This window comes from Dendropsophus ebraccatus, chromosome 4, assembly GCF_027789765.1.
Source record: "Dendropsophus ebraccatus isolate aDenEbr1 chromosome 4, aDenEbr1.pat, whole genome shotgun sequence".
Taxonomy (NCBI): Eukaryota; Metazoa; Chordata; class Amphibia; order Anura; family Hylidae; genus Dendropsophus; species Dendropsophus ebraccatus.
Genome location: NC_091457.1, coordinates 112,206,886 through 112,219,898, shown reverse-complemented (window position 1 = coordinate 112,219,898; position 13,013 = coordinate 112,206,886). Strand labels below are relative to the sequence as shown.

The 13,013-nt window shown below is 44.5% G+C and overlaps 1 protein-coding gene across 1 annotated transcript; it reads right to left on the bottom strand.

Moving 5' to 3' along the window:
- Positions 1 to 3,937: 3,937 nt before the first annotated feature.
- SEC61A1 (SEC61 translocon subunit alpha 1) lies at positions 3,938 to 11,874 on the bottom strand. Its single transcript, XM_069966741.1, has 12 exons — positions 11,680 to 11,874; positions 9,044 to 9,111; positions 8,691 to 8,756; positions 8,333 to 8,411; positions 8,008 to 8,139; positions 6,987 to 7,096; positions 6,736 to 6,889; positions 6,446 to 6,606; positions 6,112 to 6,309; positions 5,183 to 5,374; positions 5,024 to 5,100; positions 3,938 to 4,544 (listed from the first exon to the last, which is right to left on the bottom strand). Exons 1-12 carry the CDS (start codon positions 11,684 to 11,686, stop codon positions 4,358 to 4,360), a joined length of 1,431 nt encoding a protein of 476 aa, XP_069822842.1. The 5' UTR covers positions 11,687 to 11,874; the 3' UTR covers positions 3,938 to 4,357.
- Between the last annotated feature and the right edge of the window lie 1,139 nt (positions 11,875 to 13,013).

The window sequence follows — 13,013 nt, the reverse complement described above, 5'->3', positions numbered from 1 at the left end:
GATTCTGGGAGCAGGGGAACTGTACAGATATGCTGTAATGAAGCAGCCGTGCGCATATCTGTACAGTTCCCACCGCTCCCAGCATCTCATCACAGATGATGACCGGACGGGGGAGAGTCCGTTACAGGTATTCCGCGTCTGTGTTCTATGCGGAACACGGAACGTGTGAATGCAGCCTAACTGGAAGGGAATTCTGCCTTTGCATATCCTTTCTTCCTAGAATTGTGTGCTTTTCACTCCTAACCGTGTCATCCTGTGTCACAGCACTCTGTTCCTAATGTATAACTTTTTGCATTCCTCTTTGCTTCAGGGAATTTGTCGAGACCTCGGCAGCTTGCCAGCTGTACATACACAACACTTCCTGTGCCAATACTTCTAGAAAGAGTCCTGGTCAATTACAGGACAGCAGAGATAACCATCCCCCATCCTCCTCTGTATGCAGGGGCGGTCTTGGCATTTCTGGGGCCCCAAGCGAAGTTATGTCTGCCCCCCCCCCCCTCGACATGCACTCCACAACAATAGACCGCTGTGTGCTGCCCCCAGTAGTATATACCCCTTGTGTGCTGCCCCCAATAGTATATACCCCTTGTGTCCTGCCCCCAGTATTATATACTCCTTGTGTCCTGCCCCCAGTAGTATATAGACCCCTGTGTGTTCCCCCAGTTATATATAGCCCCCCATGTGCTCCCCCAGAAGTATATAGACCTCCTGTGTGCTGCCCCAGTTGTATATAGACCCGCTGTGTGCTGCCCCCAGTCGTACATACCCACTGTGTGGTGCCCCGTTGTATATACCCCCTGTGTGCTCCCTCAGTGGTATTTAGCCCCCCTGTGTGCTCCCCCACTTGTATATAGACCTCCTGTGTGCTCCCCCACTTGGATATAGACCCCTGTGTGCTACTTCAGTAGTATATAAACCCCCTGTGTGGTTCCCCCAGTAGTATATAGACCCCCTGTGTGCCCCACCAGTATTATATAGACTTCTATGTGCTCTCCCAGTAGTATATAGACTCCTCTGTGCTCCTCCAGCAGTATATAGACCCCTTGTGTGCAGCCCCCAGTAGTATAGACCCCTGTGTGCTCCCCCAGTTATATATAGACTTCCTGTGTGCTGCCCCCAGCAGTATATAGACCCCGTGTGCCTCACCAGTAGTATATATACCCCCTGTATATTCCCCCAGCTGTATATAGACCCTCTGTGTGCCCCACCAGTAGTATATAGACCCCTGTGTGCTCCCCCAGTAGTATATAGACCCCCTGTGTGCTCCCCCACTTGAATATAGATCTCCTGTGTACTCTCCCAGTTGTATATAGACCCCATTCTGCTGCCCCAAGTAGTACTGTATATAGACCCCCTGTATGCTGCCCCCTGTAGTATATAGACCCCTCTGTGAAGCCACAGTAGTCTATAGCCCCCCTGTGTGCTCCCCCAGTTATATATAGCCCCCCTGTGTGTTCCCCCTATTTATATAGACCCCCCTGTTTGTTCCCCCCATTTATATATTCCCCCGCTGTGCTCTCCCCCAGTTAAACAGATCCCTGTGTGCTCCCCCTTCCATATAGTATATAACACAATAAAACAAACACTTATACTCACCTGGGTCCGGGCGTCTCCTCTTCTCTTCACTCTTGTGGCCGCAGGAAGGGTTTCCCCTGCGATAACAAGAGGCTGCACTCCCCTTGTTCTGGCGCTGATGCTCCAGTGATGTCACTGGAGCGCCGGCACCACAAGGACAAAGTGGCCACTTGTGACCGCAGGGAAAACACTTTCTGTGGCCACAAGAGTGACTGACAGGAAGGGAGCCAATGGCTTCCGCCCTGTCAGTGCTGCTGTATTTAACTTTGAGCGCTCATTACGAGTGCTCACAGTTTCAGTTCAGATCGCAGCAGCGAGCAGGGCAGCGGCCCTGTCCAGTGGTCTTGAGCACAAGAGCAGGACGTGGGGGCCCCCCTGGATGTTGGGGGCCCCAAGCGATCGCTTGGGGTGCTTGGTGCCAAAGACCGCTACTGTCTGTATGGTGTCTTCATATTAAAAAGGAGAGACAAAGATTAAAAAAAAAAAAAAAAACACAAAACACTATCTAGTCTCTGCCCTTTGAAATGCATTTTTTCCTACATCACATCCTTTTTGCTGTAAAGAATGCCGAATCTATAGGCTCCCTTCTCCATAGATAGTGGACATACCCCATTGTAAGGCTGCATTCACACATCCTGTGTTCTGTCCATTAAAAAGACGGACGTTGAATGCAAGCCCTGGAGAGTTTCCCAGGACGGCATGATGTATCAATATCATGTAGGCAGCAGGGAAACACTTTGAATTCGCTGCGGCCGTTCAAAGAGTTTCACCGCTGCAAGTACGATGTTGATACATCATTGCGTCCAGGGAAACTCTCCAGGACTTGCATTCAATGTCCGTGTTTCACAGACAGAACACGGAACGTGTGAAGGCAGCCCAAGACAATTCTCTGCACACTTAGACCTCCAGAGTTTTCCTTTTAGGAGATAAACCACCCAAACTCAAAAATCAATCTAACCCAGACCATATACATAGCAGCATGAATACACATAGCTGTGCAATGGAAAATACCCTACTGTATTTCAATAGCTGGCTAGGGATAGTACTTTTTTTCCAATTATTTATTAATAAAATGGTCCTATTGTGACGCTTATAACGGTTTTAGTTTTTCATCCATGGGGCGTCATTTTTTGCACCATGATCTCTTTTTATTAATACCACATTTTTGTAGCTCGGACGTTTTGATCACTTTTTATATATAATGTAAAATATATTTTAATAGATCAACAATTACGCACGCTACGATATATAATATGCTTATTTTATGTTTTATTTATATAACAGAAAAGGGGGGTAATTTTAACTTTTATTGGGATATTGTAAAAAAAAAAAAAAATAAAATTTTTTTTTTTTTTTTACACATTTTAAGTCCCCCTGGGGGGCTTTTACATGCAATCAATAGATTGCATGCACTGTACAATGCTATGCCATTAGCATAGCATTGATCGGTGTAATATGGATTCTGCTGATTAAGCCTGCCTGTGGCAGACTCAAGCAACAGAGCGCCGATCAGACCCGCATGGAGGCAGGTAAAAGACCTCCGGCAGTCTGTGAAAACAATCGGGACCCCCACAGTCCCGATCAGTAGGTGACAGGGGCCGCCCGTCACTTACACTTATATGCATCGATCGCGGCGTTTAAAGGGTTTAATGGCAGGCTCCAGTGAAGCGTGCTTCATAGCGCGATAAACACCCTGGACGTAGTTACGCCCAGGGTCGTCTGGTGACAGACTCCCTGGGCGTAACTGTACGTCCAGGGTCGTCTAGGGGTTAAAAAAAAAAAAAGTTAGCCCCCTATAACTTTTTCTTACTATGGAGCAGTGTGGGTGCTCATTACTTGTGATACAATGTGTAGTTTAGCTGCTTAGATGTTAACTTTTCATTTTTTATGATATCATGTGTCCTATAAATCTGTGTCCGGCTGTATATGGCAGAAAAAGAAACCATAACAACCAAACAGAGGGATCAGAATTCCAATCCCAGGAATTGATTGAATGTTTTGGCTGTATGATACAGACACATCCACAACATATGAATTGCATATTAGTTTGAGAGACTATTCCATTTGCCACAACTGCTCAGTGTCTCCAAAAAAAGTGTATGGGTGGTGGGGAGGGCTCCATTCATTGCAGGGGTTACTGACACCAATCTAACAATCATGAGAACCCCCAGCAATCAGCTTATCCCCTATTATTCTTGGGATATATGGATGTGGATCTTTCAGTGTAATAGATACATCACTTGTAAAACTTACATCACTTGTAATAACTACGTCTGACTCACATGGAGAACATCTGCCATCTTTTAGTCGTTTGTAACCCTTTTCTTCAAAAGAAAACTTTGGTGAAACAACGTAAAACCACTTGTTTTCAAAGGTTTTATTGAAAAAAAAAAATGATAATACCCATAAGCTCTGCTCCAACTCTGTACAGACGCATTAACCAACTGGATGACTTAAGTCTATGAGAAGAGACTTAAATAGATGCCCTGTTTGAATCCATGCTCATAAGTGAAAATTAAAATAGTTTTCCTGGGAAAGAAAAAAAAAGTTCTTGCACATTGTCCACAATTTTATAAAAATGGGCCAAAAATAATAAGAAAAACAAAAAACAAACAGGGTTTTTGTTTCAGGACGTCACTGGTGAACGGACACCAACTCAGTGATGTGTCTGACCCTTTCTGAAGTCCCTGGAATACACACTTAGAACGGAGTTTTCCAAGTCACATAATCAGCTCACATCTTGGGCCTGCAGAATGACTGCTTAAAAAAAAAAATTATGGTTTTAGAAGAGTAGAGCGCCCATGCTTCCGACTTCACTCTGCTCCTTGACAAAGATCTCGAAGTACTGGTAGATAATGGTGACAGCCAATAGGATACCAGTTCCAGAACCTATGGCACCCAAGAAGTCAGCAAGGACAGAGAGTGCACCAATACAAAGACCACCAAAGGCAGCGGCTGTTGGAATATACCTAAAGTGCAGGGGGAAAAAAAATGCAGATTAGTATTCCTTATTAATTTGCACTTTGCAATATCAGGGGCCAGTGGAAGAGAAAATCTATACTGCCCACCCCCTGTTATCATTAGGTTTTAATGTAAAGTTATGGCTATCTTCCTATTATAAGTACTACATCCCTATGTGTCTACAGATGGAATAGGCATCAACTGTGCCACAGTAAACTCCAGTGAGAAACATGACAGATGGGCTCAAAACAGTAGCATTGAAATACTATAAAGTGGTTAATAAGATATCATAATAAACTAGGAGAAATTTAGGCTTTGGTCACTGTTATTCCGACTATAACCACTGCTGCACCCAGTGATAGGCTGCTATTGGTCACATGGCAAGTATAACACTATTGCTTTGGCCAAGTTAACAGAAATTACTTGCATTTGCAGTAGATCTAGAATGGTGTTATCTCCCCTACACAGAAGTGAATCGACCACTCACCTGTTCAGCTCGTGCACCATGGATGTCTCTCTGTGTCCTCTCATTACCATCTGCTGCTCTTTAAGCTGCTTTGCAACCTGTAGACAATACAATTGTCAATTAACTGTGCATGAAATATACCAGAGCAGCAACATGTTAAGCCAAGGGGCCGACACTCACATCTTTTGCTGAAGAGCCAGATACTTCAATCCAGGTTTTGGAGAAGAAAGCGCAGGAGCCTAGCATAAACACAATATATACTACAGCATGAACCGGATCATCCAACACCGAACCAAACGATTCCGGCGGAGAGAGGTAATAACACAGTCCACCCACTGGATAGGCTCGCGCTGGTCCACCAGTGGAAGTGTCCTAAAAATTGAGAGAGGAGGTTCGAATACATTTATTCTTATTTTTTAGATTTTTTTTTTTTTTTTTAAAGCTAAGACTTTGTTTAAACAGCATTAGGTTTGTATAGTTTTTTTTGCCCTATTTTCCTGACAGAATCTGCATCATTTTGGTTAGTACACTGATCCAACATACAGTGTAAGGGTACTATTACATGGAACATTAATCGGCCCATTATCGCTCCGTGTAATAAAGACAACGATCAGCTGATAATCGTTGTCATCGGCTGATCGTTGATATAGGTTAGAACCTTTATTTGTCGGGCGCCAACCATGCACAGCTATGTGCAACTGACGACTGGCGATCTACATTACCTGTCCACGCTCCAGGGCTGCTGCTGCGCTCTGTTTCTCCCCGGGTCCCGCGCGTGCTAACTTCAGAGTGGCCTGTCAGCTGACAGGCCACTCTTAAGCTAGAGCGTGCAGGACCCGGGGAGAAGCGGACCGCAGCAGCAGCCCTAGAGCGTGGATAGGTAAAGTATATAGTTTAAGCAAGGCCTGCAAGGACATCGGTAACGATGTCCTTGCAGCCCTTGTTAAACGATTATCGGGCCGTGTAATAGGCCCAGTAAACAAGCGCGATCTAGCAGATCGGCACTCGTTTACAGGTATTATCGGGCCCGTGTAATACCACCCTAAAAACAGTGATGTTAGTAACCAAGAATGCTAAAGAAAGGTCTGGTCAGGTCAACAGATACTTACAGACCATGTCCCCAGAAGGTTGACAAGCAGGTTTCCACTAAAACGAGCAGACAGCATCTGAGATATGACGTACAGGTTGGAGACCAAGGCAGACTGCAAGATGATTGGGATGTTGGAGGTATAGAACAGCTTAATAGGGTAAGTGTTGTACTGTCCACGGTAGCGTGCAGACTTGATGGGGAGGTCCACTCTAAAGCCCTGCAATACACAGATTATAATGTTTAATAAATATAGCAGAACAGCAACATATGGAACTCAGCATTGTGTAACACTCCCATACTATTAATGCACTGTACATCAGTTTGTAGGATATACCGTGTGGGGCAGAACGTACCTGGAAGTATATTACCACAGCGAAGACAAAGATGGTGGCAATCAGATTCATGAGGTTGGGCAAGTTCTGGCGATAGAAGGCTTCCCGGAGAGCACGGACTTTATCAGTACGAGTGGCGAGCAGGTGAAACAGGGCAATGATAGCTCCCTCAAACTCAGTGCCTGAAGAACAGCAACACAATCCACAAGTCAGAACAAGGGAATACGTAACTTTGCAGAAGAACCTTAATTCTACTGATGTATGTTTTCAGACACAAACATTTATGGATAACACAATCTCCACTGTCTTACCTCTGCCTGTGTTCACTGTGGTTGGGCTGAAGGCTTTCCACACAATGGTCTCACAAATATTAGTAGCAATGAAGAGAGAGATACCAGATCCCAGACCGTAGCCCTTTTGCAGCAGCTCATCCAAAAGTAAGACAATAAGACCGGCAACAAACAGCTGAAAGCAAAAAATAAATATGATTTAGTTATCCCCAAGAAAATGGAACATCTACTAAAGTCAGTGTATTAGGTGGAGCACGACTATGAAGGTTTACCTGGATAGTGATGAGCAGACAGATGCCAGCACCCATCTCAGAGGGATCCCCGTACATGCCAGTCATGACGTACACAATAGCCTGACCAATAGTGATGATCATACCGAACACTGGAAGGAGGAATATTACACATTTGAAACCAAACATCAATGATGGAAAATGTACTGTACTTCAATACTGATCTGAACCTTTAAGGAGAGTCTAGGAAAACAGTGCTATGTATGAATAGGCTTAATATTACAGGGGTTTTACTATAATAAGTATGAAGTTAGTTACTTTTCTGCATTGTTTCTAGTGTCCAAAAGAAAAAATGAGCAAGGTTTTATACAGATTAAGTATTCTGTATGTGTCACTGCTGAACAGAAAACGCACAATACAAATCATGTTCCCTGTGTGATTTAAGTTTTAAACTGAAGTCATGGTACAAATGACTTGTCTAAAGTCAAAACTGTAAAATAATCCTGAAATTTAGCAGTTTTCATTTCAACCACTAGGTTTCAAAATAAGCTTAGACTTCCTGAGACGTGGAAATAAGACTTCCTGAGACCTCTTATTCCCACGTTCCATATTTCACAGACGCTTTGGACAGGGAAGCACTGTAGTGGACTCTCTCCCTGCCCTGCATCATGTATTAATATGATGCCAGGAGCAGGGAAAGTGTCCGAGTCTTCACGGCAATGATGCAGGCACACGGCAGTCATCTCCAGGGCTTCCCAGTCCGCAGCATCAGTGGAATACAGGATTTGGGAATAAGCCATCAGCATCTTCCTGTGGAATGACCTCTTTAAAGGTCACAAAGTCCATGGGTCTTGTGGTAAAGCATGTGACTAAATGCTGTTAAAAACAGCTCAAGCAAAATGGCAGCCCCCATAACAATGAACAAAAAAAAGCAGGTGGGGGGGGGGGGGGGGACACATTATCCGGCTCTAATAACTAAAAGAAAATCTAGGCAGTACAATCTAATAGTTTTAGTAATATATCATCCTCAGAATCCCAGTAAACACCAATAAGGCTGACTTACATTTCTGTGCTCCATTGAAAAGGGCTCTATCTTTTGGTGTGTCTCCAACCTCAATGATCTTGGCACCAGCCAGGAGCTGCATGATGAGACCAGAGGTGACAATGGGAGAAATACCCAACTCCATCAAGGTACCTGTAAGGGAAGTTAACAAATTAATCAGTGCATGATGTTAGAGAATCTCTAGTAAGATCTCCTGTAACACTGTCTATTTACTTAATACTCACTACCTAGAAACCTGGGGAGGCACTAAATACCATCAGCACAGATATAGCTCTACCCTTATTAATGCACTAAATCCTGTATACAATCCAAAGACTTATCTTACCTCTGTTGGAAGCCAGGATAACTCTCATCCAGTAGAAGGGATCTGCAGAATCTGATGACATTATACCAAAGAGGGGAATCTGGAACAAAAAAAAAAAAAATCTTAAACACAAGGAATCTGCATGTACAGTCTTGGAGCACAGCCCCTTATTATAGCGCCACATTTATCCACATGACATGTTGATGTCTAGAACTGCAGCCAGTGAATGTGACTGAGCCGCAATACTGTGCAAGCCACGTGTTCATTGGTGCTGTGGGGGCTGTAGCACAAGAATAGTACTGAACCAATCCACACTGCTTAAATTCAGTGAATTGGTGGAACAAAGAAAAAAGTTAGAGAAATTAGGTTCTGTGCTTACCTGGCAGCATACTAAAAAGATAAATAGGGTGATCGCCGTCCATAATACTTTTTCTTTAAACTGGATCTGGAAGGGGAAAAAAAAAAGACACTGGTTAAGTACAAACATTAAATAACTCATGGGAAAACACTAAGCTTTTACATGGCATTCTAAATAATCCCCATTGGTAGGAATTACTGAGTTACTGCAGATGGGCGTCTCGCTATAGCAGCACTAGCAATGGTGGGACTACTACAGTATAATAGCAGAGACAGTGGGCACTGCTAGTGACTCCTACAGTATAAATAGCATCTGTAAAGCTGAGAATTCCCGCTGACCCACATTAACCTTTGTCACCAAACAACATTACTTACCTTTCTTTCTGGTTTTTGGATCTCTGGCAATATTGCACAGAACGGCTTAATAACTTCAAGAAATTTGACTGTTGAAAAAGAAAAAAAGTCAGGTCACATTAAAATCATCATCATCATTTCAGATTAAAGGGATTTTCTTGCTTACAAATTCCATTTCTTTATACTTTTCTAAGGAATTCTCTGCTCAGGATTTTCATCTCTTGGTGGTAGACAGTCTCATTCTGGAGGACCTGTCCTATACCACACAACCCAATGATGTGATGGGTATTCCTATCTCAGACATTTATGGCACATCTACAAGACCCTCTAAACGTCCATGTGGTGGCACTGCATGGATACTGAACACTTACTGCCAGGTTTTGGCACAGATTACAGCTGATTAAGGGACACTTTGCGATCAGTTTATTGTCATGGGACTCTCTTAGCAATTATGGACTTTCCAAAGCACAGCCTTGCTTTAAGACTACGGTTCACTACATAGGATGGATCCGTCCGTGGAGTACTGCTCTTATAATAAGAGCAACAGGGGAAGGTTATACAAGTGTCTGATAAGCTGACATATCAACAAAGGTAGATTACTGGTCTACAATGGTCAAATATTTGCAGAAGTGCAGCCTGTGGACTGACGTGTTCCTGGCAACATTATGTTAAACTGGTGGATAAACGTATCCATTAATCTTAAAGGCAGATTAGTCAACACACTGTGTATGCTAAAAGTACAAATTTAATTGGCTCCACAAAGTGTGAACATCCTTGCAATAAAGGAGCCTATAAACTTTAGAGAAATGTCGGTCAAACCTGCCAACCATCTAAGGAGTAAGGGGGGTGTCCAGACCTGCTCTGATGACTGATATTGTTTGGGGCATATTGCACGCCTATAGCTGTCAAAGCATGCTGGGGGTTAGAGACATAGCTGTTATGTTCATTAGTAGCGTATATTACAACAACCATTTACTTATAATAATATTTTTTAATAATTGTTATTTATATAGCGCCAACAGATTCCGCAGCACTTTACAATTCTGGGGGGACATACATAGACAAAAAATAGACATTACAGAGATATACATATAATTATCCATACATGAGGAGTGAGGGCCCTGCTTGCATGCATCAGCTTACAGACTATTACTATACTTATAAAGGATCTCTGGATGATGTTGCACAGCCTGGGGGTGGTTGCACATATTTCTACGTTGCCCTTACATGTAGGAGGAAAGGTCTGACAGCTCAATGTAGAGAAGCCTATCCACTGTAAGGATGCAGTCCATCTATCCTGCTGTAATCTTCATTGATCCCAGATGCACATATTGCTCGCAGTGTCAGAACTTGCAACAGCTGACTGCAATGTGTTGCTGGTGGATTGAGTTGCACAGGCCACACATGTTACTGACACAGACAGCCCCCATGGTAACCTTACAAAGCTTCTAATGCTTCTAGGCACTACTGGCAGGGAAAAGATGGTTGCTGCACGCCGAGCACTGGAGAGTGGACACTAGGCATTAACAATCAAGCTGTCCATGGTACACATTAAGGTCAATGGATTTCCCAGATGAAGATTAGGTCCTAAAAAGAATATTTATTTGCATGGTGTCCATTATAACATTGGGGCATAACGATATCCACCCAGGTTGTATAGGAATAGACTATATCTATAACAATACCTAGAAGGTTTAAAATCTTATTGCTCAAGAACAAGAGGACACAGTGAGAGATTAGTTGGGGGAAAGATCAGAAGCAACATGAGAAAATATTATTTTACTGAAAGAGTAGTAGATACCTGGAACAAACTTCCAGCAGAGGTGGTTGGTAAATCTACAATAACAGAATTTAAACACGCCTGGGATAAACATATATCTATCCTAAGATAATAAGAAAGAAAATACTAGGGGCAGACTAGATGGACCCAGTGGTCTTTTTCTGCCGACAATCTTCTATGTTTCGAAAACTTTTCCCTATACACAGAAGTGACACTATTGGATCTAGTGCTGAGAAAGGAGCGGCAGACGGGACCAGGTAGGTGAGCACTGTCCCCCTACATCCCTGGCTAAGCATACAGTGTATGGAGCCACTCTCACATTCTCTATAAAGCAGGGACAGGGCTCAGCTGATCCTTCAGTGGGTGCATGGCTGGAGAGGTTTAGGGAAGCAGCACACTCCTGTCTACTAGAAGAGGCCATCATAAGCGACACAAAAGGAGCAGAGGTGCTGTGTGTTATACTCGCCACCTGGACCACCACACAAGGTAGGAAAACCTTCCACCTGATCTACAACTGTAATGTCTATTGTAGAGAAGGGAGATCTGCTGCATGGGTTATTCTCTCCTTCATAGTAAACGCTGCATTTGTGGCAATTCACACTAAACAGATGAATACAGGTATCCCCAAGCTGATTACATGCCCATAGGAAGTGAGTGAGTGACCTGGGAGCAGATCTCCATTAGGAAGGGAGATCAGCATCAATAGCCCTCCTTCATACACACACACATATATATATATATATATATATATACACACACATTACACATATAAGCTTAGTGATGGCCATGGCCGCCGAGGGGAGCGCTCCATCCTCAGGAGAGGCCAGTCTCCATCCCCCCGGAGATGCCGTCACTCAGAGGCGCTGTGGATACTTACTGCCCATGGCCGCTGCTGTTGGGGGCTGTGGGGGCCGGGTGCTGGTGTCGGGCTCGGGAGCGCGGTCTGGATGCTCGGCGCTCTCTCTTCGGACTGACTGGCCGCCGCCGCTCTCAGCACTGAAGAAGCTCCCTAGACACGTCACCGAACACCGCTCACCCACACGTCAGTAACCGGAAGAAAGGGAGCCCGGCGACTTCCGCTTCCTGCCACGCTTAGCGACATTCCACACCTAGGACGCGCTCGGAAAGCTCGGGCGGCCATCTTAAGTGCTGGCACGCGTACATAATAAACGAAAGAATTTGCACACCCATAGTGGCCAACGTAATAATTCAGTGTGAGTGGTAAATAAAAATGAATGTCAGCTCTGAGGAGTGTACCGAGTCGGCCTCTATTGTTGTAAAGTGTAGTCTCGACGTTCACTGGCCCATTTCCAAAATGGCATGCGGGAGCAGCCTGCGGTCATGACGTCATTTCCGTTCCAGGGTCAGGGGTGGCGTACGAAAGCGCTGACTAGCGCTTCTGTGATTGGCTGGTAGAGAGTCGTCATCGTGTGCACTGGGGGAGCCATTTTGGGTTTGGGCACTGCTATAAGAACACGTCTCTTTTGTTTAGCTGATGAGGTCTGTAGGCTGTGCTGGGAAATCCCTGGGGATAGGGCTATAGGGGAGGAGGATGACGTCAGTGGTAGACATGATGATAGAACTATATCCTGTAAGTTTGGAAAATAGAAAGATTTTCTGCCCAGAAAACCAGGGGAGTCAATGCAGCACATTCTATAACAAGGTGTGTGCATGTGCAGTAGTGTCATTTTATTAGCTGCACAGCTAATGTTATCCCCAGTACTTGTATTGCATGCCAGACCAAATGTTCTTATAGGGACATATGACCCCTAGACCCATGATTACCCTGCATAGAACAAGCGCCACCGACAATGGCGCCAACCTCGAGCAGGCTGTGTAGAAGATAAAAGCCAAACAAGCCAATGTCAGTGACCTAACCTGCTGATGTGTGCCTACTGCAAAGGAGACACCGAGGAGGAAGGTATGTCTCTAACCTCCCTCTTGGAGCCATTTCGGTGCATTAGGAGCACTGGGGCACCCATTAGGAGCACTGCCCGCCCCTAAGCGCCGATCCGCCCCTTTCTAATGATAATGGATAGAGCGGACCACATTGGCGCCATGGGGCGGGCAATACTTCTAAGGGTCACACCAATACGCTGGGAACACGACTGCACTGAGGAGGACGTTAAGAGACATACCTTCCTTTTTTGTGTCTCCTGTGCAGTAGGGACATGTCAGCAGATTAGATTAGTCTAACCTGTTGATTGGTCC